This window comes from Electrona antarctica (genome assembly GCF_951216825.1).
Source record: "Electrona antarctica genome assembly, chromosome: 5".
NCBI lineage: Eukaryota > Metazoa > Chordata > Actinopteri > Myctophiformes > Myctophidae > Electrona > Electrona antarctica.
The window spans coordinates 21912674-21940647 of NC_136810.1; the positions used below are offsets into that span (position 1 = coordinate 21912674).

At 43.6% G+C, this 27974-nt stretch overlaps 1 protein-coding gene across 2 annotated transcripts; it reads left to right on the top strand.

The window, feature by feature from the left end:
• The first annotated feature begins 23 nt into the window (after positions 1-23).
• pgghg (protein-glucosylgalactosylhydroxylysine glucosidase) lies at positions 24-27846 on the top strand. Of its 2 annotated transcripts, none has more exons than XM_079501169.1 (16): positions 24-289; positions 396-444; positions 3307-3680; positions 4550-4790; positions 7011-7269; positions 8071-8247; positions 11687-11806; positions 13492-13623; positions 15708-15819; positions 18053-18125; positions 20649-20785; positions 21239-21372; positions 22619-22714; positions 23287-23384; positions 25268-25476; positions 27665-27846. In XM_079501169.1, exons 3-16 carry the CDS (start codon positions 3392-3394, stop codon positions 27742-27744), a joined length of 2157 nt encoding a protein of 718 aa, XP_079357295.1. In that variant the 5' UTR covers positions 24-289; positions 396-444; positions 3307-3391; the 3' UTR covers positions 27745-27846. The 2 variants fall into 2 exon arrangements, with proteins under 2 accessions (XP_079357295.1, XP_079357294.1); XM_079501168.1 differs by having other exon boundaries at positions 3349-3680.
• Positions 27847-27974: the final 128 nt, after the last annotated feature.

A 27974-nucleotide genomic window follows, 5' to 3' on the forward strand; every position in this document is an offset into this window, starting at 1 on the left:
TCCTGACTGAGAGAGAGACTTCAGAGCTATAGCCTACGGTAGTTTCGGGACTTTTAAACTTTGTAAAGTGCTTTTAGACACTTTGAACTACTAAACTGCAGCAGATCGTAGCTACAGAAATGGGCTGTCATTCTGAGGTGTATAATTTACAACAACAACAAGTTCAACAACACGGTTCATTTTTTCATTTGATCGCAATATTTGGATTCCTGCATTTCGTTTTGTGGTCAAAGAAGAGCTGAATTGTGACTTTTCTTTTTTGATGAGCCTGAGCTCAGCTGCACTCACGGTACGAAACAAGTTTCAAAACGAAGTGCATCATAATCCCATGGTTTAATTCATGTACAGTGCATTTTGTATTTATTTGTTTGATTGTTTGCTTTTTTTTTTTCCAGAGATGAGAGTTTTCGTCTGCCTGCTCGCTGTGCAGATCTCTGTGTCGTGGTGAGTGTACGTGTGATATGCGGACCACCCCCTTTTTTAATATAATTGTAAATTGTTTTATAATTATATGCTTCATAGTCTGCATGATCATCATCATGCAAAACAATAACGCGGTGGATGATAAAAGCATAGTCTACACTATAGGCTACACTAGCCCAAACTTCAAAAATAGATAAAAAATCAGACCAGTCTGAAGTGAGTGGTACTGTATTGTACTGTACGGTTAAACCTAACCTTATTCCTAACCTCAACCTCAGTAAAACGATGCCTAAACCTAACCCTATTCCTAAACTTAACCCCAGTAAAACTATGCCTAACCCTGGCTAAACTTATTTCTAACCTTATTCTCAGTCAAACAAAATAAAGAATACAAGAACCGCCGCACCGAGCTGTCGGCGTGAGGTCGGCGGAAAAAATCTGGGGCGAGTTGGAAAAGGGGCGACCTGACCTGGTACCTGTGTGAGGCTGTGCAACAGTGACACTTGGTGGCTATTTTCGTGCTCGGACCCAGGAACCCACACAAATAGCTGTCTCTAGGAGTGGTTGCACGGTTGCACTACTACAAAATACTTAACGGCAACGCCGATTAAAACCTGTGGGTCGCGACCGGGGGGGGGTCGTCAAATTATTAAAAAAAATAAAATGGAGAGTTTACATAGTACATATAGTAGGCTACATTAATGATTATATCTGGTTTCAGTATTCATTTATCATATATTTTCTCTATTAGTAAGGTTATTTTTGCAGTCAGTTTGTATAGGGGGTGGGGAAGGGGGGGCTGGGCGGGGGGGCGCGAGACACGGCCAAAGCATTTCCGGGGGTCCCCAGCCAAAAACCTTGGACGAGAACCCCTGCTATAGGGTACCGCCGTCCAAAATTCAGAAAAGGTAACCGAGGGTCCTGAAAGGGGCTAAGTCTACACCGAGTGCCGCGCTATGAGCTTGTAGGTCTGCTATTTTTGAAAAATCGTGAAAATGTGGCGCAAATCTTTGAATATATATATTCTTTCAGAGCCAACGTTTTTAAGTAAAATCTTTGCTTCTGTGGGTGTCACTGGAACAACATATTTTCAGATGGTGGTCGGCGGCCAATTACATATATTTTTGGGGATACTTGACATGAAAAGGTTTGAGCACCACTGACATAGAAACATGAGTTTTTCAGAAAACTGTCAGGATTTAGAATCGTCCTCAGGTCTTAATGTGTTAAGTAGGCCTACATTTTGATACCATTACCTTTGTACTTTTACTTCAAGTATAAAGTTATAATTCTGGACTATTGAGTTTGTGCTTGAAATGTACTCTAATTCTGCAAACTGTTAATAAAATTTTCAATCAATCAATCAAAACCAGAGTGTTTCAGTGTTGATGATATGGACAAAATGTAAGTACTTCTTTCAACCACTAGGGGCTGTTTTAATCAAAGTACACAGTGTACGAATCAAACCGACAAAGCATCCTGTGTCATTTCAGATTTTAGCTAAAAAGCATTATTTGATACTTCGGCATCTATGTAAAAAATAGCAGATCTACAAGCTGATAACGGGTCACACCATGCACTGCTATTTTTGAAAAATTGTGAAAATGTGGCTCAAATGTTTGAATATATATTCTTTCAGTTTCAGAGTGAACGTTTTTAACTCAAATCTGTGCTTCTGGGGGTCCCTGGCTGGAACTACATATTTTCAGATGGGGGTCGGCGGTCAATTACATATAATTTTTGTGGTCCTTGACATGAAATAGTTTGAAAACATGTCATGTCATGATTTGGAAGACATTTTGTAGAATCTGGTCTCAGGTCTAAATGGGTAAAGTATATTGTGATTTTGCTTTGCGTTATTTTTTTTATACTAGAACATTTTAAAATGATTATAAACAACATAAACAACACGTCCCAAACTCTTCTCCCTTCTGGCCCCAAAACTGTGGAATGTAGTCTGAAAACCCACCTTTTCAGACTCCATCATGGCCCGTAGCACTTACCCTACCCCCTTTGATAGCACTTTTTAGACTTAGATAGCATTTGAAACAGACATATAGTATGTCATGTAGACCAGGGGTTCTCAACCCGTCGGTCGCGACCCCTCGGGGGGTCGCCAAATTATTTTGGGGGGGTCCCCAAATTATTTTCAAAAAAAAAAAAAAGATTTTCTTTTTCTTTTTGCAACTGAATGGCTGGAAAGTGGAAATGAAGAGTTTACATATAGTACACATAGTACATGCTTACACCTTCCCTAATGATTATATATGGTTTCAGTATTTATTTATGGTGTATTGTCTCTATTATTAAGGTTATTGTAGCAGTCAATTTATATTGGGGGTCGGGAGGGGGCGGGGCGGGGGTCCCGAGACATTGCCAAAGCATTTCCGGGGGTCCCCGGCCAAAAAGGTTGAGAACCCCTGATGTAGACAGCACAATAATTGCATTGTATGTAGTCATAGCACTTCATAGGACATATGTATAGCATAGTATAGCATATATGTATAGTATATATGTATAGTGTCATTATATAGATATGTTCTAGTTACGTTCTTAGCTTATGCATGTTTCATGATAAATGCATTTTTAAATATGTGATGTATTCCCATGCTTTTTTGTTCTTGCTTAATGTAAATCGCTCTGGATTAAGAGCGTCTGCTAAATGCCTAAATTGTAAATTGTAACATAAACCATGGAAAGTTAAATTATACACTTCAATGCAGCCAGATAAAAGGTCAAATAAATCAATAATTCTGAAAAAATAAATCATGATTCGAACTTCAACAATTTGAAAATCGTGAAAAAAAAGAAAAAGAAATGAGTCAATATTTTTGTTTGTTTTGTTTCTTTGCACACCCCGGCCCTATAAACCTCTGTCTGCAGATCATATCTCATCTCTTTACACACCTGTCATCATCTCTCAAGTGGACACCGCCTCCCCCCTCCTCCTCCTCCCCCTCCCCCCATCATGGAGGAGACCACCACCAACCACCAGGCGACAACAGAGGTAGAGGAGGACCCCTACGTCTTCACCTCGGATGCGCTGCCCCCCGACCCACGCTTCCTGCCGCCGCTGGCCAACGGGCGGCTGGGCTGGCGCGTGTACCACCCCATCATGCACATGGGGGGGCTCTACAACGGCCAGGGGGGCGACTGCCACCGCGCGGACGTGCCCTGCCCGCTCGCCGTCACCATGGAGGCCGCGGAGGAGGGCGCAGAGGAGGCCAAGCATGCCTACAGTCTGGACATGCGCACAGGTAGTTAGTGGAGAAAAAGTACTCTCATGTTTTACTTAACCCATTTTGACCTGAGAGCAAATTAGTAAGGGATAATATCTGGCTAGGTGGTCATTGTCGGGAGATAATTCACGGAGTTTAACCACCGAGGCAACCTGAAGTTGAATTATATCCCGACAATGACCACCTAGCCAGATATTATCCTGCTTATTACATGGCTACCTATAACATAAATTAATACATTGACCCAGCGGAGCGGTCATTATCAACACATAAGTCACTGCTGAATTCAGCGATTGACCAATCAGAATCAAGCATTCAACCAAGCCATGTAATAATGTCTTCTAAATCGTGACAGATTTCTGGAAAAAAAAACATGTTTCTATATCAGTGGTTCTCAAACTATTTCCTCGTCAAGGACTCCCAGAATCATATGAATTTGGTCGCAGACCCCGATCTGAAAATATGTTGTTCCAGGGACCTCCCCAGAAGCAAAGATTTGAGTTAAAAAATACTTTCGCTCTGAAAGAATAAATTATATTCAAAGATTTGCGCCACATTTTCACAATTTTCCAAAAATAGCAGATCTACAAGCTCGTAGCGCGGCACTCGGTGCTGCGCTATGAATTGCATTGTATGTAGTCATATCACTTTAGTGTAGTGTAGTGTAGTGTAGTGTAGTGTAGTGTAGTGTAGTGTATATGTATAGTTTCATTATATAGATATTCCACTATTACGTTCTTACTAGCTTATACGCATGTTTCATGAATACTACTTTTTGTATGTGATGTATTGCCATGCTTTCTTTGTTCTTGCTCTGGATTAAGAGCGTCTGCTGAACGCCTAAATTGTATACATGTGTGCACTTCCCTGGTCGTTCCCACGTGCAGGTATCTTCACCCACACTCTGCGCCTGGCCGCCGGGGGCGGGGCCACCGCCACGCAGTCCTTCTACGCCCACCGCCACTACTCACACCTGCTGGTGATGGAGCTGCTGCTGGTGCGCCACGCCGACGCCGCCTCGCCACCGGAGGGCGCCGCGGCCCCCGTCACCGTCAACCTGGTCAGTTCCTTCAACCCTCATACCAGAGACATCCGCTTCCACAAGGCCGCGGACTACAGAGGAGGAAGGTAATTAAGGCTGAGGAGCGGTTGGTGTTTCTAAACTGAATGTGTTGTTTAAAGGATAATTTCAGACTAGAAGACTTTCTTAACCTTTATTTGTAGCTGTTACGTCCCCACCAAAGAGGTCCAGGTGTTATTTTGTGCAAAAGCGCATTATTGGCTATTTCCCCTACCATAAGCCCTCAATGAATTGAATTGAATGGGGCATTGGGTTTTAGTGCTAATTTGCTTATTTCCATCGCTTAAAAATCCATTGTTTTGTATATATCCTCTCTTCATACTGTAAATAGTATCCCAAGCGGCACACTTTACTACTTATTTCGGTGGAAATATGCGAATTAGCACTAAAACCCAACGCCCCATTGAGGGCTTAGGGGAAATAGCCAATAATGCGCTTTTGCACAAAATAACACCTGGACCTCTTTGGTGGGGACATAACAACTACAAATAACACCTGGACCTCTTTGGTGGGGACATAACAACTACAAATAACACCTGGACCTCTTTGGTGGGGACGTAACAACTACAAATAACACCTGGACCTCTTTGGTGGGGACGTAACAACTACAAATAACACCTGGACCTCTTTGGTGCATGGGGACGTAACAACTACAAATAACACCTGGACCTCTTTGGTGCATGGGGACGTAACAACTACAAATAACACCTGGACCTCTTTGGTGCATGGGGACGTAACAACTACAAATAACACCTGGACCTCTTTGGTGCATGGGGGCGTAACAACTACAAATAACACCTGGACCTCTTTGGTGCATGGGGACGTAACAACTACAAATAACACCTGGACCTCTTTGGTGCATGGGGGCGTAACAACTACAAATAACACCTGGACCTCTTTGGTGCATGGGGACGTAACAACTACAAATAACACCTGGACCTCTTTGGTGCATGGGGACGTAACAACTACAAATAAAGGTAAGAAAGCCTTCTAGTCCGACTTCTTTAAATGGAATAGCCTCCTGTGAGTGTGAAGTTATTCACACAAAGTTCACCTAACTTTAATTGCTACTACAGGGACAATAATTGCTATTGTGATGTCACGATTTCACTATTTATGTCATCGGCACGTTTGATTGTCAAAGTTTCAGCCTCCAGGAAGAAACCCTAAATACAAAGGGAATTGCACATATCAACCACACCAAGGGGTCTAATGAAGTACTGTCACCTCATAAACGCATGAAAAACTGGAACAAATACAAAAATCATGGCACTCCATCTTGAATGCTCTTATCTGGCTGCATTGAAGTGTATGATTAAACTTTTCATGGTTTATTTGTTTGTAATTGTTTTTAAATATTCTAGTAAAAAAGCAAAGTAACTTGAGGGGTGGGAATCGTAACATTGAATCGCAACAGTTCGTTGAATTGCAGAATCGCAATAGAATTAAGAATCTCAATATAAATTGAATCGTCACCCTAGGTATCATGAGTGAATTGTGTATCGTCCTGTCCCACCCCTAGCGGAAACCTGGTTTGTCCAAAACGGCTAGATAGATAGATAGAGCAACCAGTAGACCAAAATTAAGCAATAGTCTGACATTTCTTTATTAGGAACAATCCCTTGAGATGAACCATCTCGTTTTCAAGGGGGTCCGCAATTATTCACAAAGTACACTTCATACATAAAGACACTTTTTACAGACAGTTCAACCAGACAAAACAAGACAAGACAAAACAATACAATTCATAAATAAACAAACAGGAAAAACAAAAAACAAAAACAAAACAACATTTCACATAACATGGACATAACATAGACATAACACATGGATCAATGCATCATGGATCTATTACAGTGATGATTAATGAAAACATGAACAGGTAGTCTCAAGATGAGAGGACAGCATAGTTTTAAACAAATGAAAAGATGTTATTGAACGTATATGGACAGGTAGATTGTTCCAGTCACAAGGAGCTTTGAACATGAATGATTTTTTGCCAACTGATGTGGGTATGTTAAAGTAAATCTGTGAACAATGTCTAAGTTGATGTGTAGAAGTGTATGGTATCATAAGCTGTTTTAAATACTGTGGATAATTGAATAAGCCAGAAGAGATCTCAGTTTACCTTGTATTTTATAATGGCTGAGAGGTGTAGTGAGGCACGGCGAGTCATTGCTCAGTGAGGCGTAGTTCTGTTTTTATCAATTTTAGTTTCCGTTATTTAGTTAGTTTTAGTAAACTATACTAATCACCTTGCTCCACAGACACATCCACGGGCAGATCAACACGCCCGAGGTGGCGGGGGGCCCGCTGGGCTCGGTGCATCTCATCTGGACGCCGCTGCCGGACAGCGTGACGTTGCTGCCCGACCAGAGCCAGTCCCGCTGGGGCTTCGTCCTGGCGGTAGGCGACGGCCCCGAGGCCACGCAGGCCAGCTACGACCAGGCCCTGGAGCTGATGGCCGCTGGGAGCCTGAGGCCCTCCCACCAGAACGCCTGGAGCGAGGTGTGGGTGGAAAGCCAGGTATGATTATAATAATCATTTACCTTTTATGGGGCTATAGTTCTCAAAGGAGCACCACCAGATTTTTAGACGGGCAGCGAGTGACGCAGGCGCTGTCGCCTGAATCGGCAACAGGTCTGCTCCAGCTGCTCATGATGAGGGGCGCGGGACGCGTAGCGTGAAAAAAACAAATGCTCACCACAATCCAGGTCTAGTCAGCCGCAGGGCATGTGCGCACGACACTTTCACGGGACCGGGCCCGTGAAAATTCGCTTGCTGATATAATCGCCCCTCAACTTCTCTGCGCGTCCAAAATAAACGCACGCCTTTCATTGGCAATGAATTGCTAGCCATGTCAGTCGCTGCCCGTCTGAACAGGCCTTTAAGTCAGAATGAGACACATCAAATGAACTACTCACCTATAATGCCCAGGTTCCATTGTTAACACATGAGTGCCACCTGGTGGACGAAAGTGGTGGTGCTTGGGTGGTGCCACGAAAGCACCCCAGAAAGGCTTGCCAAACGTTGAAGCTATGTGAGATGTTGTGAACTTGTGGTGAAAGCTGGAACTGCAGGTGTGGGGCCCCTGCATTTATCACGAGGAAACCCCGCGCAAGGGGGTTTAACATTGAGCACTCGGTTTGCACTTCCACATTTGGACACCAACTGTTTTAGACCGTTCTACCGGGTCCTTCAAAACGCCACTGAGCGACTTAACCTTCCTGTCTGTCTGTCTGTCTGTCTGTCTGTCTGTCTGTCTGTCTGTCTGTCTGTCTGTCTGTCTGTATGTCTGTCTGTCTGTCTGTCTGTCTGTTCGTCTAGGTGGAGGTGACGGGCTCGCCTACCTTGAACCGCGCTCTGATTGGCTGCATGTTCTACCTGCTGAGCGCGTTCCCGTCTTTGCACGAGTCCGCGGGGTCGTTCGGGGGGGTCAGTCCTGGCGGGCTGTCCAACGGGGGAGACGGACAGGACTACTGGGGACACGTCTTCTGGGACCAGGTCTGTCTGTCTGTCTGTCTGTGGCCTCATTCACACCTATAAAACACCTGTCTTGTCCGTGTCTTGTGTCTTGTCCGTGTTTAATGGCCGCCCCGATGCATTTCCAATGAAAGTCACATGGTTTGACCAAACATTTTTTGTTTGATGGCTGTGTTCTGCCCCCTCCCCCCCATCAAACAAAAATGTTTGGTCAAACCATGTGACTTCCATTGGAAATGCATTGGGGGCGGCCATTAAACACGGACAAGACACAAGACGGGTGTCTTTTAGGTGTGAATGAGGTCTGTCTGTCTGTCTGTCTGTCTGTCTGTCTGTCTGTCTGTCTGTCTGTCTGTCTGTATATTGCTGTAGAGTGTTTGTTCAGTTGTATCTTCCAACATTACATCCATAACTCCCGTTCCAGGACATATGGTCGTATGGATGTTGGCAGTCTCAAAGCCACTGGAAACAGACAAAAAAAGCTTAAAGGACCACTTCACCACTTTTCAACTTCTCTTCCTATAATTGGTCCTAACTAATGTTCATGATAAAATACCACCATTTTTTTTCCTACTCAGTCTGTGTCTCATAGGAAGGCTGTGGGCAGTTCAGAAACCCGTCCACCAGTGACATCATCAATGGTGAATCCAAGCTAATAGAAACGGCAGGCTTTCTTTTCCTGAAAAGTTGCAATGCAAAAGTTGAAGCCATCGTTCTCACGATAATAAAAATCTAAATATATTTTAAAACAAATCTTGTTTAAAAAAGAATCTGCCTAATGATGATGTCACTGGTGGACGGGTATCCGAACTGCCCAAAGCCCTCCTATGAGACACAGACTGAGTAGGAAAAAATTGTGGTGTTTTATCATGAACATTAGTGAGGACAAATTATATGAAGAGATGTTGAAAAGTGGTGAAGTGGTCCTTTAATTATTTCCCCCGAACCATCAGATACATGAACGAACTGATAAGAACCAGAGCGAAACCGGGCACAGGAAAACGCAACCAAGGTTCATGTTTTAGGTTGTTTTTAGAGAAAGTAAAAGATGAGTGTTAATTCATTTTCATTTGCTTTCTTTTGTTTTAGCGATTTTTGCTGTTTTTGGCAGGAGGACTAAATACGTCTTTATTTACAAAAGATTATGGCGATTTATTTATTGTATTATTTACTATAGTCCTACTAGACCCCAAGAAATTACACCTGGCCACAAAAGAGCACAGGATCTACTGAATGTGAAGGTAGCCTACTGGGGGGAAGCCACACTGTGTGTCATAGGCTCAATACAGTATGTCAGTTTGACACATTCAGTAGATCCCGTGATCTTTTGTGGTCAAATATAATTTCTTGGGGTCTAGTAGGACTATAGTAGATAATAAATAAAGAAATCGCTATAACATTTTGTAAAAAAGAAAATAGATATTTAGCCCCATGTTCGAATGCCCCCCCCCGGCCCCCTTTCAAATACAGCTAAAATCCCTAAAACAAAAAAAGCAGCAAATGAAAAATAATTTCCGCTCATCTTTTACTTTCTCTAATAACAACCTAAAACATGGACCTTGAAATCTTGTTGTATACGTATATGGAACATAACCTTATACTGTGTGTGTGAAGCTGTTGACAGAAAGTCTACCTAACTCTGCTATGATATATGATACTCTCTTTGTCTCTTTGATACTCTATCCCTTTTGTTTGCTGTGTTTGTTGTTTGAATGATATGCTATCTACGATGCTGCATTGTCTGAAGGAAGCCAAGCAAAAAATATGTTTAACTCTTACATATACGTACCTGTACACAAGATGGAACAATTAGTACAACCTTGAACACTGCCGGCTGCCGTAGTTCACTATGATGGCTGTGTTTCAGGACATTATGGATGTGTACCCTGGTGTAGTTCACTATGATGGCTGTGTTTCAGGACATAATGGATGTGTACCCTGGTGTAGTTCACTATGATTGCTGTGTTTCAGGACATAATGGATGTGTACCCTGGTGTAGTTCACTATGATGGCTGTGTTTCAGGACATAATGGATGTGTACCCTGGTGTAGTTCACTATGATGGCTGTGTTTCAGGACATTATGGATGTGTACCCTGGTGTAGTTCACTATGATGGCTGTGTTTCAGGACATAATGGATGCACCCTGGTGTAGTTCACTATGATGGCTGTGTTTCAGGACATAATGTGTACCCTGGCGTAGTTCACTATGATGGCTGTGTTTCAGGACATAATGGATGTGTCTCTCTAGGTCGTCCTCAGACGAGCCCTCCATCGTCGTTTCCAGTCATCCCGGTGTAGTTCACTATGATGGCTGTGTTTCAGGACATCTGGATGTACCCTGGTGTAGTTCACTATAATGGCTGTGTTTCAGGACATCTGGATGTACCCTGGTGTAGTTCACTATGATGGCTGTGTTTCAGGACATCTGGATGTACCCTGGTGTAGTTCACTATGATGGCTGTGTTTCAGGACATCTGGATGTGTACCCTGGTGTAGTTCACTATGATGGCTGTGTTTCAGGACATCTGGATGTGTACCCTGGTGTAGTTCACTATGATGGCTGTGTTTCAGGACATCTGGATGTACCCTGGTGTAGTTCACTATGATGGCTGTGTTTCATATATGGATGTACCCTGGTGTAGTTCACTATGATGGCTGTGTTTCAAGACATATGGATGTGTACCCTGGTGTAGTTCACTATGATGGCTGTGTTTCATATATGGATGTACCCTGGTGTAGTTCACTATGATGGCTGTGTTTCAAGACATATGGATGTGTACCCTGGTGTAGTTCACTATGATGGCTGTGTTTCAGGACATCTGGATGTGTACCCTGGTGTAGTTCACTATGATGGCTGTGTTTCAGGACATCTGGATGTACCCTGGTGTAGTTCACTATGATGGCTGTGTTTCAGGACATCTGGATGTACCCTGGTGTAGTTCACTATGATGGCTGTGTTTCATATATGGATGTACCCTTGTGTAGTTCACTATGATGGCTGTGTTTCAAGACATATGGATGTGTACCCTGGTGTAGTTCACTATGATGGCTGTGTTTCAGGACATCTGGATGTGTACCCTGGTGTAGTTCACTATGATGGCTGTGTTTCAGGACATCTGGATGTACCCTGGTGTAGTTCACTATGATGGCTGTGTTTCAGGACATCTGGATGTACCCTGGTGTATAGTTCACTATGATGGCTGTGTTTCATATATGGATGTACCCTGGTGTAGTTCACTATGATGGCTGTGTTTCAAGACATATGGATGTGTACCCTGGTGTAGTTCACTATGATGGCTGTGTTTCAGGACATCTGGATGTACCCTGGTGTAGTTCACTATGATGGCTGTGTTTCAGGACATCTGTATGTGTACCCTGGTGTAGTTCACTATGATGGCTGTGTTTCAGGACATCTGTATGTGTACCCTGGTGTAGTTCACTATGATGGCTGTGTTTCAGGACATCTGGATGTACCCTGGCGTCGCCCTCTTCTACCCGCGGCTGGCGCAGGCCGTGCTGGACTACAGGGTGAGCACTATTGACGGAGCGCGGGACAACGCCCAGAAGCAGGGGCACAAGGTACCCGTGTTCGTTGTTTCTATATTTTTTACATTTTTATCCCACGATTTTTGTAATCAATTTCATTTTTACACCCGGTGCCAATCGCCTAATATAAAGCTGTAATCCTGAGTGCAGCAGTACACACTCTGTTAGGGTCCATACAGCAGTACTGACAGCCGTACTGACAGCAGTACTGACTCCACTGTGAGGGTCCATATACAGCAGTACTGACTCCACTGTGAGGGTCCATATACAGCAGTACTGACTCCACTGTGAGGGTCCATATACAGCGGTACTGACTCCACTGTGAGGGTCCATGTCTCAGCCCCATACAGCAGTACTGGCTCCACTGTGAGGGTCCATGTCTCAGCCCCATACAGCAGTACTGACTCAACTGTGAGGGTCCATGTCTCAGCCCCATACAGCAGTACTGACTCCACTGTGAGGGTCCATGTCTCGGGCCCCATACAGCAGTACTGACTCAACTGTGAGGGTCCATGTCTCAGCCCCATACAGCAGTACTGACTCCACTGTGAGGGTCCATGTCTCGGGCCCCATACAGCAGTACTGACTCCACTGTGAGGGTCCATGTCTCGGGCCCCATACAGCAGTACTGACTCAACTGTGAGGGTCCATGTCTCGGCCCCATACAGCAGTACTGACTCCACTGTGAGGGTCCATATACAGCAGTACTGACTCCACTGTGAGGGTCCATATCTCAGCCCCATACAGCACTACTGACTCCACTGTGAGGGTCCATGTCTCAGCCCCATACAGCACTACTGACTCCACTGTGAGGGTCCATATCTCAGCCCCATACAGCAGTACTGACTCCACTGTGAGGGTCCCTATACAGCATTACTGACTCCACTGTGAGGGTCCATGTCTCAGCCCCATACAGCAGTACTGACTCCACTGTGAGGGTCCATGTCTCAGCCCCATACAGCAGTACTGACTCCACTGTGAGGGTCCATGTCTCAGCCCCATACAGCAGTACTGACTCCACTGTGAGGGTCCATGTCTCGGCCCCATACAGCAGTACTGACTCCACTGTGAGGGTCCATGTCTCGGCCCCATACAGCAGTACTGACTCCACTGTGAGGGTCCATGTCTCGGCATCCATACAGCAGTACTGACTCCACTGTGAGGGTCCATGTCTCAGCCCCATACAGCAGTACTGACTCCACTGTGAGGGTCCATGTCTCGGCATCCATTCAGCAGTACTGACTCCACTGTGAGGGTCCATGTCTCAGCCCCATACAGCAGTACTGACTCCACTGTGAGGGTCCCTATACAGCAGTACTGACTCCACTGTAGCTACGAACAGCCGCCTCCATATCTTCTCACATTTACTGACCCACCTATGCATATGTACTGATTTAGTGTGTGCAGGGACTGAAGTGTCCATGGGAGGGCGCTGTTTCTCTTGAAAAAAGGCCGCACAACTCGTCGTGATGCAAGATTTATTTTCCCACATCTGTTCCCCTGATGCCTTATTTGCCTTTGAGATATTTTCTTTCTCTTCTGCACTGCATATATATTTGTTATCTTTTTTTACTTATTTTGTTTTATGCATCCTAATGTCATTTTAGAATTGTGTTTCCTTTGCTTGATGTTTTGCATAAAGCACATTGAATCGCCTTGTTTAAGTGTGTGTGTGTGTGTGTGTGTGTGTGTGTGCGCGTGTGTGTCTGCGTATGCAGGGACTGAAGTTTCCGTGGGAGAGTGCTGTGTCAGGAAGAGAGGTGTGTCCTGAGGACATATATGGGGAACAGGAAGTTCACATCAACGGAGACGTGGCACTGGCCTTCCAGCATTACCTGTACCTGACCCGAGTATGTCTATCACTACTACTACTACTACTACTACTACTACTACTACTACTACCACTACTACTACCACTACTACCACTACTACCACTACTACTACTACTACCACTACTACCACTACTACTACCACTACTACCACTACTACCACTACTACTACTACCACTACTACCACTACTACCACTACTACCACAACTACCACTACCACCACTACCACCACTACCACCACTACCACTACTACCACTACTACCACTACCACCACTACCACCACTACCACTACTACCACCACTACTACCACTACTACCACTACTACCACTACTACTACTACTACTACTACTACTACTACTACTCCCCTCTCCCTTCGAGATATAGGGTGAGAAGTTCAGTCACTTGAGAGAGACTCAGAGTTGACCCTGGCTGCTTCTTGATTTCGAAAGGAGCCAGCTTAGGTGGTTTGGGCATCTGGTTAGGATGCCTGTCTCGAGCGTCTCCCTAGGGAGGTCCTCGATGCATGCCCCACTGGGAGGAGACCCCCGGGGCAGATCAAGGATCAGATGGAGGGATTATATCTCCAAACTGGCCTTGGATCGCCTCGGGATCCCCCAGGTGGAAGTTACTATTGTTGCCCTGGATCTCAGCCGGAACTGCTAACCCCACGACCCGACTACAGATAAGCGGTTGAAGATGGATGGATGGATGACGAATCACGATGATGATGAGAATACTAATACTTTCCAACATGACTTGTACCTGATCCGAGTACGTTTATTAACACATTCCTGCCCAGCCCTCTAGACGAGGTCGTGGCGCTCGTAACCGTAGAAATCCGCGAAATGAGCAGAGAAGAAGGGTCACTTCCGCCCGAGCCGGAAGTGATGCAGTGTAGCGAGGGGCCTAGGGGACGGACGAGGCCCCCGGAGCGGCATCATGGTCAGTGTAGCGAGGGGCCTAGGGGACGGACGAGGCCCCCGGAGCGGCATCATGGTCAGTGTAGTGAGGGGCCTAGGGGACGGACGAGGCTCAGGAAATAGGCCAGGAAATAATTCCCAATGCATTTTTGCCATAGACATTTCAAAAAGTATTTATTTAAAGACCTTATAAGCGTCGTACAAAGCCAACTCGTGTTGTGACAAATCATGACAACAAACACACTATTTTGGACCAAACAAATAATTACAAAGAAGAAAAACAACAAAAAAAGTGTTGTAACCTGCCGTTTTCTTCTTCTTTCTAATTATTTGTTCGGCCCGAAAAATTGTGTTTGTAGTCATGATTTGTCACGACAAGAGTTGGCTTTGTTCGAGGCTTAAAAGGTCTTTAAATAAATACTTTTTGAAATGTTTATGAGGGAAATGAACAGAGAATAATTTCCTGGGCCCTGGTAGGGGGCGGGACTGCGATGCTCTATAACCCTGTGCGTGTGCACGTGTACCGCGGATTAGCATGTATGCTGTTTCTACAATGGGAGGCCTATGGAGGCTAGCGGCGGAAGCTAACGGAGGTATAAAAAAAAAAGGTAAACAAATATTTTTAAATAATCTTTAATCAAATCTCGTGTATGTCGTAGATGGCTCAGATGGAATTAATTACTTCAGCCCCTGCCCTGCAGCGATTTCTCGTTTTTTTCCTGAACTTTCAAGTAGTCACAGCAAATTTATCTCCAGTACGATCGATCCCTCGACTGTTGAAATAAATAAATAACGTTGTCATCGAGACCATCCGTTCCCTATAGCAGTGGTTCCCAAAGTGAGGTCCGGGGACCCCCAGGGGTCCCCAGCTAAATGATAGTTTGGAACCAAATGGACCCTTATGGGTCTGTAACTCTGAGAGTGTACAAATGGAACCATTTGGTTCCATTTGTACACTCTCAGAGTTTAATTAACATTGATTTTACAATATAAATTGAGGGTCACAGAGTTAGAAAGAGCCGTAATTATATTCTGTCACGGGGTTCCCTGACTGTGTGTGTGTGTGTGTGTGTGTGTGTGTGTGTGTGTGTGTGTGTGTGTGTGTGTGTGTGTGTGTGTGTGTGTGTGTGTGTGTGTGTGTGTGTGTGTGTGTGTGTGTGTGTGTGTGTGCGCGCGGTCACTCAGGATATGACCATGTTCACGGATCGACGGGGCAGTGAGGTCATCTGGGGCGTGGCAGACTTCTGGGTTTCCAAGGCGACCTGGAACCCTGACGACCAACATTACCACATCCTAGGTATACTGACCACAGTGCCTCATCCTATAGGTACCGACCAATAACAACCTTACCTCATCCCAGATACCGACCAATCAATGATCAGCATTTAGCTACGTTACCTCATCCCAGATACCGACCAATCAATGATCAGCGTTTAGCTACAACGTTACCTCATTATAGGTACCGACCAATCAATGATCAGCGTTTAGCTACAACATTACCTCATTCTAGGTACCGAGTAGTGGTGGAAAAAGTACTCACATTTAAGTAAAAGTTTTTTTACAAGTTAAAGTATCAATGCTGCAACGTAGAACTACTCCATTACAAGTTAAAGTATCAATGCTGCAACGTAGAACTACTCCATTACAAGTTAAAGTATCAATGCTGCAACGTAGAACTACTCCATTACAAGTTAAAGTATCAATTCTGCAACGTAGAACTACTCCGTTACAAGTTAAAGTGTCAATGCTGCAACGTAGAACTACTCCATTACAAGGTAAAGTATCAATGCTGCAACGTAGAACTACTCCATTACAAGGTAAAGTATCAATGCTGCAACGTAGAACTACTCCATTACAAGGTAAAGTATCAATGCTGCAACGTAGAACTACTCCATTACAAGGTAAAGTATCAATGCTGCAACGTAGAACTACTCCATTACAAGTTAAAGTATCAATGCTGCAACGTAGAACTACTCCATTACAAGTTAAAGTATCAATGCTGCAACGTAGAACTACTCCATTACAAGTTAAAGTATCAATTCTGCAACGTAGAACTACTCCGTTACAAGTTAAAGTATCAATGCTGCAACGTAGAACTACTCCATTACAAGGTAAAGTATCAATGCTGCAACGTAGAACTACTCCATTACAAGGTAAAGTATCAATGCTGCAACGTAGAACTACTCCATTACAAGGTAAAGTATCAATGCTGCAACGTAGAACTACTCCATTACAAGTTAAAGTATAAATGCTGCAACGTAGAACTACGCCATTACATGGTAAAGTATCAATGCTGCAACGTAGAACTACTCCATTACAAGGTAAAGTATCAATGCTGCAACGTAGAACTACTCCATTACAAGGTAAAGTATCAATGCTGCAACGTAGAACTACTCCATTACAAGGTAAAGTATCAATGCTGCAACGTAGAACTACTCCATTACAAGGTAAAGTATCAATGCTGCAACGTAGAACTACTCCATTACAAGTTAAAGTATCAATTCTGCAACGTAGAACTACTCCATTACAAGTTAAAGTATCAATGCTGCAACGTAGAACTACTCCGTTACAAGTTAAAGTATCAATGCTGCAACGTAGAACTACTCCGTTACAAGTTAAAGTATCAATGCTGCAACGTAGAACTACTCCGTTACAAGTTAAAGTATCAATTCTGCAACGTAGAACTACTCCATTACAAGTTAAAGTATCAATGCTGCAACGTAGAACTACTCCGTTACAAGTTAAAGTATCAATGCTGCAACGTAGAACTACTCCATTACAAGTTAAAGTATCACTTCTGCATCGTAGAACTACTCCATTACAAGTTAAAGTATCAATGCTGCAACGTAGAACTACTCCGTTACAAGTTAAAGTATCAATGCTGCAACGTAGAACTACTCCATTACAAGGTAAAGTATCAATGCTGCAACGTAGAACTACTCCATTACAAGGTAAAGTATCAATGCTGCAACGTAGAACTATTCCGTTACAAGTTAAAGTATCAATGCTGCAACGTAGAACTACTCCATTACAAGTTAAAGTATAAATGCTGCAACGTAGAACTACTCCATTACAAGGTAAAGTATCAATGCTGCAACGTAGAACTACTCCATTACAAGTTAAAGTTCGGAACTCGAAATGTTAAAAGTACAAAGGTATTGGCATCAAAATGTACTTAAAGTACCAAAAGTAAAAGTATACAGAAAGTCTCATTTCATGTTTTAAAATGTATAAAAACGTTAGAAAATGGCCGATCTACAAGCTCACAATGCATTGCATCGCGACACATTGAGCTCTGTTCCACCGGTTGGTTCCCAATGGGAACCGCTTTTGGGTTATTTTCTTATAGTCCATGAGCCAGAGCTCCAAAATTGGAACGTTAATTATAAATTGAGTGGGCAAAACTATACCTATATTTAATTGTTTATAGGATCAATATAAGTACATTAATATATATAACCCTTCCACAGTAGTAATTTTTTCTTCTCAGGTGTCATGCAGTTATACAACATGTATGTATCTCCATGCAGGTGTCATGCCACCCGATGAGTATTACTACAACGTCAACGACTCTGTGTACACCAACGCAGCAGCCAAACTCAGGTAGGCTGGTAGTACTGCTATAGGAGTATGCATAACACATCCTATACATATTAAACACATTGACTCCCAAACCTGACTTGCCCGACCTAGTTGATAAAGACCCCTCCCTGCCGAACCCCACCTATATGTTTCATTTGTTTTATCGGATGATATTGGTAACTTTTAAGACATACAAAGTTTACCACGGACACTGTGGGGTACGTCTCACGTTTGGATCACGTGACCCTCGCTTCTCAGGGCTTCTGGGTAATGGAGTCACAATGCAACGCCTATGGAGAATCATGGGTAACGGAGTCACAATGCAACGCCTATGGAGAATCATGGGTAACGGAGTCACAATGCAACGCCTATGGAGAATCATGGGTAATGGAGTCACAATGCAACGCCTATGGAGAATCATGGGTAATGGAGTCACAATGCAACGCCTATGGAGAATCATGGGTAACGGAGTCACAATGCAACTCCTATGGAGAATCATGGGTAACGGAGTCACAATGCAACGCCTATGGAAAATCATGGGTAATGGAGTCACAATGCAACGCCTATGGAGAATCATGGGTAATGGAGTCACAATGCAACGCCTATGGAGAATCATGGGTAACGGAGTCACAATGCAACGCCTATGGAGAATCATGGGTAACGGAGTCACAATGCAACGCCTATGGAGAATCATGGGTAATGGAGTCACAATGCAACGCCTATGGAGAATCATGGGTAATGGAGTCACAATGCAACGCCTATGGAGAATCATGGGTAATGGAGTCACAATGCAACGCCTATGGAGAATCATGGGTAATGGAGTCACAATGCAACGCCTATGGAGAATCATGGGTAACGGAGTCACAATGCAACTCCTATGGAGAATCATGGGTAACGGAGTCACAATGCAACGCCTATGGAGAATCATGGGTAATGGAGTCACAATGCAACGCCTATGGAGAATCACGGCAGCCTCCGGGTCGCTCTGTTCTCCGTACGTTGTTTTGGGTGGCGGTGGCGGAGACAGAATAATATGTCTCGACATTATGAGAAACGACGGCGCTATTTTCAAGGCGGACGGTCGTGAAATGGAGCTACGTTCACGACCGGAGTGATTCTATCAAAGGTTATTGTAAAACCTCCGGCAGGGAAACGATGTTTCTGATTGAAAACGTCGGCGATGAATATGTTGAACCTCAGCTGCACACACACACGCAACACACAGGGCATAATGCGATACATGTGTTGAACCTCAGCTGCACACACACACACACGCAACACACAGGGCATAATGCGATACATGTGTTGAACCTCAGCTGCACACACACACACGCAACACACAGGGCATAATGCGATACATGTGTTGAACCTCAGCTGCACACACACACGCAACACACAGGGCATAATGCGATACATGTGTTGAACCTCAGCTGCACACACACACACGCAACACACAGGGCATAATGCGATACATGTGTTGAACCTCAGCTGCACACACACACACGCAACACACAGGGCATAATGCGATACATGTGTTGAACCTCAGCTGCACACGCAACACACAGGGCATAATGTGATACATGTGTTGAACCTCAGCCGCACCAGTGTTGATTTCGTTGACTAAAACCTTTCATCGACTACCTTTTTTCACTGACGAAAACTAAATGGAAACTACATGAAAACTAAGCTATGATGACTAAAACTAAGACTGACAATTTCGTCAAAAAAAATAAAAACTAAACTAAATGTTAGGAAGGGACTAGTGGACAAGAGATCCAGTATAAGTAATTTAAAGAAAATAGCTGATCTACAAGCTGATCTGTGAGCTTGTAGATCAGCTATTTTCAGCAAGTGTAAAATCAGCCATTACGACGGCATCAAGGCCCACCAAAATACATTTTAGTCGACTAGACTAACACTAAAACATTCCGGGTGACTAAAGGCCTATTCATAGTCTGGATTTTCGGTGGTGAGGTGACCACCGCTCCGGTGGTGAGCTGACCACCGCTCCGGTGGTGAGCTGACCACCGGAGCTGAAATAACGTTGAGCGGTGGTGAGTAAAAACAGAGAGAAGGGCTGGAGCTGTGGCGGTGGTTTGCTATTCACCGCGCCGCGTGACGTCATGTTGTAGTTCGGTGGTCACCCCACCACCGAAAATCCAGACTATGTATGAGCCTTAAAATGTGACTAAAACTAAGTGAAAACTATTCAAGAGACTATGACTGAAACTAAAATCAAAATTGGCTGACAAAAACAACACTGAGCCGCAAACAATTGCGTCAACAAATAAAAACTAATACTAAAATGTCCACCTGTCCACCAGGAAGGGACTGGTGGACAGGAGATCCAGTATGAGTCAAAGACGAATCATTTTACAAGCTCACAACACGTCGCTGCATAATTAATTAAATTAATTAATTCCACCCGACAGAGACAATATTCGTGTGTGTGTGTGTGTGTGTGTGTGTGTGCGTGTGCGTGTGCGTGTGCGTGTGCGTGCGTGCGTGCGTGTGCGCGTGCGCGTGCGTGCACACGCTCTCCAGTCTGCAGTTTGCGGTGGAGTTGGCAGAGTTGCTTCAGTTCCCGGCACCCAAGGAGTGGCAGGAGGTTGCGGACAAAATTAAAATCCCCTTCGACGAGGCGAACAAGTTCCACCCTGAATTTGACGGATATGTCAGAGGTAATACTGTACCCTTACTGTACCCCTACTGTACCCGTACCGTTAATTATGTCAGAGGTAATGCTAGGGCTGATCTATATTTTTAGTTTGTTTTGTGTGCTTGCCCTAACAGGGCATGCCATGCAAACCCTCTCAGACATGTTTATTCTCAGCCATGAATACCTGTTGGAATTCAATTTTATAGCTCTAATCTGATTGATGTCTTTAACGGTAAAATGCATTCAAGTTGTATGATTCAAGTTAATCTCAAGTTAATCTTGATATGTGCTGTTCTTGAATACCCATGGGGGGTTTGTTATTGCTCTCTGGACTTTTGCTTAGCATGCTGCTTCGACAGACCTCAGAGAATATCTCCCTTTGTCTTGAGTGTTTCCTGTCTAAATTGATACTTTGACACAGTTTTTGTACGCCGATACTGATGTCTCTCTCTCTCTCTCTCTCTCTCCCCTCCAGGCCACCCGGTGAAGCAGGCTGACACGGTGATGCTGGCCTATCCTCTGGGGTTGCCCTTGACCTCTGAGATCAGACGAAACGACCTGGAGATCTATGAGGCCGTCACTGACCCCAACGGACCGGCCATGACATGGGTAAGACCCTATAGTGGAACCAGACATGACATGGGTAAGACCCTATAGTGTAACCAGACATGACATGGGTAAGACCCTATAGTGGAACCAGACATGACATGGGTAAGACCCTATAGTGGAACCAGACATGACATGGGTAAGACCCTATAGTGGAACCAGACATGACATGGGTAAGACCCTATAGTGGAACCAGACATGACATGGGTAAGACCCTATAGTGGAACCAGAAATGACATTGGTAAGACCCTATAGTGTAACCAGACATGACATGGATAAGACCCTATAGTGGAACCAGACATGGCATGGGTAAGACCCTATAGTGGAACCAGACATGGCATGGGTAAGACCCTATAGAGCGTCGCAGTCCCGCCCCCTCGAGAGACCCGGAAAAGAAATCCCCATTCACTTTCCTCATAGACTTTTCAGAAAGTATTTATTTAAAGACGTTTACGCCACGGACAAAGCCAACTCTTGTCGTGACAAATCATGGCAACAAACACAATTTTTCGGGCCAAACAAAGAATTAGAAGGTAGAAAAAAACGGCAGGTTACAACACTTCTTTTGTTGTTTTTCTTCTTTGTAATTATTTGTTTGGTCCAAAATATTGTGTGTGTTGTCATGATTTGTCACGACAAGAGTTGGCTTCGTACTACGTTTTGAAATGTCTATGGGAAAAATGCATTGGGATTCATTTCCTGGGCCTGGCGTCGTCATGAAAGGGGGTGGGACTGCGACGCTCTATAGTGTAACCAGTCATGACATGGGTAAGACCCTATAGTGGAACAAGACATGACATGGTAAGACCCTATAGTGGAACCACACATTACATGGTAAGACCCTATAGTGGAACCAGACATGACATGGTTTGATTGATTGAATTATTTATTAACAGTTTGCAGAATGGGTACATTTCAAACGAAAGCACAACTCAATACAAAAGCCTTTACTGTGGACGACACCATGGTAAAGCATTACACTTGTTTAGTGTTATGGTCCACCATTTTCAATTCATCAGAACATTTAGAGGTGTAGAAATATACCCTTCTATATAAAAAGATCACAACTGTGTGAAGTGAGGGAGTAGACAGGTTTCTGAACTGTCCACAGCCCTCCCCTGAGAGAGTAGATGGAAATGGTTTAATTCCTGCTCTATCTTCTCGTGTGTGTGTGTGTGTGTGTGTCCGTGTGTCCGTGCGTGTGTGTGTGTGTGTGTGTGTGCACGTGTGCGTGCGTGCATCTCTCCAGTCCATGTTTGCTGTTGGCTGGATGGAGCTGGGTGATGCTGACAAGGCACTGCTTCTGCTCCAGAAGTGCTTCCAGAACATCCAACAACCCTTCCAGGTACGACACAATAATAATAATAACTTTATAATAATAACTTTATAATAATAACGTTATGTATGTATAGCACATTTTAAAACATGCGTTACAAAGTGCTGAATAACAGTTAAATAAAATCACATCATAACAGCGTAATGATATAAAAGTAAGATTGGTTGAGCCAAGCAATAAAACAATTAGTATACCCTTTGGTCTCAGTGTATCAAATGACTGAAACAGATGCAAACATATGCAATACAATTATGGCAATTGAGGAGATCCTGAACTTGTTTTGAACGTGTTTTGAAAAGTGTTTTAATTATTATTTTTTTTACTTGCCAGGGTTAGGGCATTCCACAACGTGGGTGCTCGTGCGGCAAAAGCCCGGTCACCCTTCATGGTGACTAGGTGTGTCACAACCCTTCCAGGTATAGTCTCGCATTGCCAGACCGCTTCAGGTCTCGGGTCGACCTCTCGGGTATTTTCAGAATCGGGGGGTTGGGGGGGGGTATGGTAATAAAATAATCTCCACGCACGCACGCACGCACAGGTACGGAGTGATGAGAAAATAATCTCTCCCCACACACGCACAGGTATGGAGTGAATCTGCGGACGGTACCGGAGCTGTGAACTTTTTGACCGGCATGGGTGGCTTTCTGCAGGCCGTGCTGTTTGGATTCACAGGCTTCAGGTCAGTTCTCATGTCCTGTAGACCTCCTTAGAGTCTGGTTTTACAGACCTCAGGTCAGTTCGTTCGGCCTGCAGGCACGTGCAGGGTCTTTTCGTGCTTGGGCACCTGCCCTTTTGCCTCAAAGTGACCAAATAAGTACAAGGCTCTTTCTGACCCTTCGGTCCTCCTCCCTGTAAGAGAGGAGCTCCAGACAGTGGGAGTGTTTGTGGATTATGAGGAGGGTCTGGTCTCCTTTCATGATGTAGTTCAGAGTTCATCTGTACTCTTTCAATGGCTACTCCTTCACTGAGAGGCTCTATCCATACTTCAGTTGTGCTGCTCCTCCGAAAAGCAGGTATAATCACTAAATATACTACGAGCATTTACAATATATTGTGTACATTACACCGTATAATTGTATACATCACCAACCTGCTCACCGGGAGCTGTTAGGGCTTCAGTGGCTTGCTCAAGGACACTTCAAAACGCAGCCAGGAGGATCGGTGCCGAGCATCTAACCGAGAACCTTGTTAATCCAAGATGGCTGCTCTAGATATACAGTACATAGCCTTCAGATGTAGTCCTGTGTCGATCAGAGCACACAGTCATGTCCATTTGAAGAGCTGGAACACTGCTGTCTATCAGACTTTTGTTTGTTTTAGAGCACTTATGACGTACATCGTTTTCCTGGCCAAGTCTATGGACTTTAATGTTTGTTAACTTATAGGGCACCAAATGACGAGATGTCATGTGGCCGGTATAAATGCAGCGGGCGCCCCTCACAAGTGTTATTTTTGAGTGATACAACCACTCAAAAACGGGTGTCACGGGTGTGACAGTACAGTACAGTGACAGTACAGTACAGTAGAGGGACCCCCTGGGGACCCCCACAACCATTCTCAACCATTTCGGACGTGCGGCAGCTCGCTGGAACCGGGCTGGCCCCCTGGGCGCGTTCCTGGGGGTCTCAAACTGGTTGAGTTGCACCACTCACTTCACACTGGTGTGATTCTTTTATTTTTTACTTTATTTTTTCAGAGAAAAACAAACTTTCCGTTTACACCGTATATCGCTGTGAGCTTGTAGATCGGATTTTATTCCGTCTTGTTCATTTCAGAATATGGATGCTAGCTAGGGTTCAAGCAGTTTAACTAATTTAAAAGAAAGTGTGAACAGCAATGCCTGAATTGTAATTGTAAATTAGGACATGACTGCCTGCTTCCTTTCAAATTAAATCTGACATTAAATGTGTCAAATCTTTGAGTGTTCCCCATCCTATACATCCTATACACAATCACACTCTTATAAACTTTTATTTAATTTAATTCCCCCGCTGCGTGCCAAGGCAGCAATATAGCAGTGATAAAGCTTTATATCAAAACCAACCGGCCAACGCTAAGCACCAACCTGTAGCCTCTAGATTCTTTGCTGCTTGTTTTTATCAGAAAAAATACTCCAAAGTCGTTGTTTTTGTCCAATCCGTCTGACGTTCAGATGTAAATGTTTTTTTGATCGCATCGCGCCCGACATATTACCATTTCTAGTGAAAGCTAAGACATGTCTGCTCCTGCTAAAACAACTTCCACTCTACACTTCTGTGTGTGACCTGGATGAAACTGACATCATCAGTTTAAATTCTCTGGCACCGTGGTGTAGTACTAGATTGAAAAGGAGGAAAAACGATATGCACATCCCAGTTTTTATACGGTGCTGGACCCAAAAAAGTGATCAAATGAAGAAAAATTGGAATGTCCGCACACAATATAATTCTGCAGAATTATATCGTGTGCAGACATTCCACTTTATCTTCATTTGTAGTACTAGGTTGAACCACTAGGCGGCACTAAGAGTGTTAATTACATCAGGCTACTTAAGTAAATGTACTTTGCACCGGTTGTCTCCAGGGTCCAGAAGCACTGCCTGGCGTTCTCTCCCATCCTCCCTAAGGACCTGTCTGAGCTCTGCATCCGTGGCGTCAGTTACCTAGGCAACAAGATGGACTGGTTGCTAAGGAGAGACGAGGTCTGCGTCATCCTGAGGGAACCCTCGGCCAAACACTGCCCCCTGGAGGTTGTCCTGGAAGCTACAGGCACCAGAATCCCTCTCATAGCAGGTAATTAAACTACAAATACCAGAATCCTTCTCATAGCAGGTAATTAAACTACAAATACCATAATACCTATCATAGCAGGTAACTAAACTACAAATACCAGAACCCTTCTCATAGCAGGCAATTAAACTACAAATACCATAATCCCTCTCATAGCAGGTAACTAAACTCCAATTACCAGAATCCCTCTCATAGCAGGTAATTCAACTACAATTACCAGAATACCTATCATACCAAATAATTAAACTACAATTACCAGAATCCGGTAATTAAACTACAATTACCAGAATCCCTCTCATAGCAGGTAATTAAACTATAATTACCAGAATACCTCTCATAGCAAATAACTAAACTACAATTCCCAGAATCCCTCTCATAGCAGGTAATTAAACTACAATTACCAAAATCCCTCTCATAGCAGGCAATTAAACTACAAATACCAGAATCCCTCTCACATTAGGTAACTAAACTGCAAATACCATTAAACTACAATTACCAGAATCCCTCTCATAGCAGGTAATTAAACTGTAATTACCAAAATCCCTCTCATAGCAGGTAATTAAACTACAATTACCAAAATCCCTCTCATAGCAGGCAATTAAACTACAAATACCAGAATCCCTCTCACAGTAGGTAACTAAACTGCAAATACCATTAAACTACAATTACCAGAATCCCTCTCATAGCAGGTAATTAAACTGTAATTACCAAAATCCCTCTCATAGCAGGTAATTAAACTACAATTACAAGAATCCCTCTAATAACAGGTAACTACAATTACCAGAATCCCTCTAATACCAGGTATAGCTAAACTACAATTACCAGAATAACTCTCAATTCAAATTATGAGGGGCACTAGCCCCTCCTATATACAGGTTTAATGTTTGACTTTAATTCAATGTTTGTTTTGTAAACGCCATTTATAATGAAGGGAACATTTATGTCATAATGTGCCTCATTACGTCATATTGTATCTTTATTGTTAATGGCGTTTTATGTTTGTGTTTGCTCCGTTTGTTTTACATCACATTACATCAACTAATCAACATGAGTTAGACTGTAATATATTAGCAAACCTCACTTCACAAGGGTGTGATTTATTGAGTGGTCTAAACCACTCCTACGACTGGCTTTGTTAGTTTACGTGTCTGTCTGTCTGTGCTAAAAAAATCACACCCGTGTGAACTGAGTGGTGTAAGGTTTTATATAGCATGATCAGCTGTGGTCTGACGTTAAAGATCTTTGGCTAGGTAGACTCGTCTTCTGATGTGATGATTTGTGACCATGAAGTTGATTCAGCTGGAGTTTTTGTCCGATGTGAGGTATTATATAAGGTAAGGTATTATATACCCTGATCAGCTCTGATCTGACGTAATGAAATCACACCTGGATGTGATTTCACAACTGGCTTTTTTTGCGCAGAGAAAATGACCACGGTTGCTACGGTCATCCAGTTCACCCGGGTGTGATTTAATTACGTCAGAAATTATTTTGAACATAGCAACCATGGTCATTTTTTTCTGCACACAAAAGCCAGTTGTAGGAGTGGTTTACACCACTCAACACAAAAGCCAGTTGTAGGAGTGGTTTACACCACTCAACACAAAAGCCAGTTGTAGGAGTGGTTTACACCACTCAAAAATGAGCATGGTTGCTACGGTCACCCAGTTCACACGGGTGTGATTTCATTACGTCAGACATTACGTCAGACCACAGTTGATCAGGCTATATAAGACCTTACACCACTCAGTTCACACATTTTTTTTCAATTCAAAGGGCTTTATTGACATGAGAAAACATATGTTTACACTGCCAAAGCAAAAAGTGGAACAATACAATCAAAACAAAATGTATGTACAATTGAAAGTCAGAATCACCAATAAATCAATTTCCATGTACCAAGATCACTCAATACAGATAGTGTAGGAATACACACAATGATTAGTCTTTAGGGTGGTTGTGTTCCATTTGATATCCTTCTCCTATCACAGCAGCTCTATTATTTCAATTAACTTTTGTTATAGTGACAAATCAACAAGTTGCCTCAAGACACTTTGTAACATAGAGACACAGCCAAGACATTGTCCCGCCATGAGCATGCAAGCAATGTGTACACTGATGAATTTAATACATGGGACCACAATGGAAACCAGCCCTCAGGGATGTTTGTGTCATGTGTGTGTTTTTTCAGGAGAGCCAGCAACCTTTCCTCGAGAGGCTGGGAAAGTCTGCCCTCTGGTGGACTCGACGTTTCCTTGCTGGCCACTCTGATGCCATAAAGCAGCAAACTGATCATCTCTTAATTATCAATCAATGAATGAATGATGAATTAATTTGTTGCTCACTAATTAAACTCGTCTCTTATTGGTTTCATTTGTTGTTTTATTCTGCGTTTATACTGCGTTGTATCTGCATTTATTATTATTATTAATATTATTATTATCAATGCCATATTTCAGTTGTTCTCAAACTATTTCTTGTCAAGGACCCCCACATGTAGT

Bases quoted from the DNA above. Each gene is read 5' to 3' on its own strand.
- pgghg (XM_079501168.1), top strand. From the start codon at position 398: ATGAGAGTTTTCGTCTGCCTGCTCGCTGTGCAGATCTCTGTGTCGTG. The intron at 18,126-20,648 runs GTAGGCTGGTAG...CACGCTCTCCAG, and splicing joins AACGCAGCAGCCAAACTCAG to TCTGCAGTTTGCGGTGGAGT. The intron at 25,477-27,664 runs GTAATTAAACTA...GTGTTTTTTCAG, and splicing joins CAGAATCCCTCTCATAGCAG to GAGAGCCAGCAACCTTTCCT.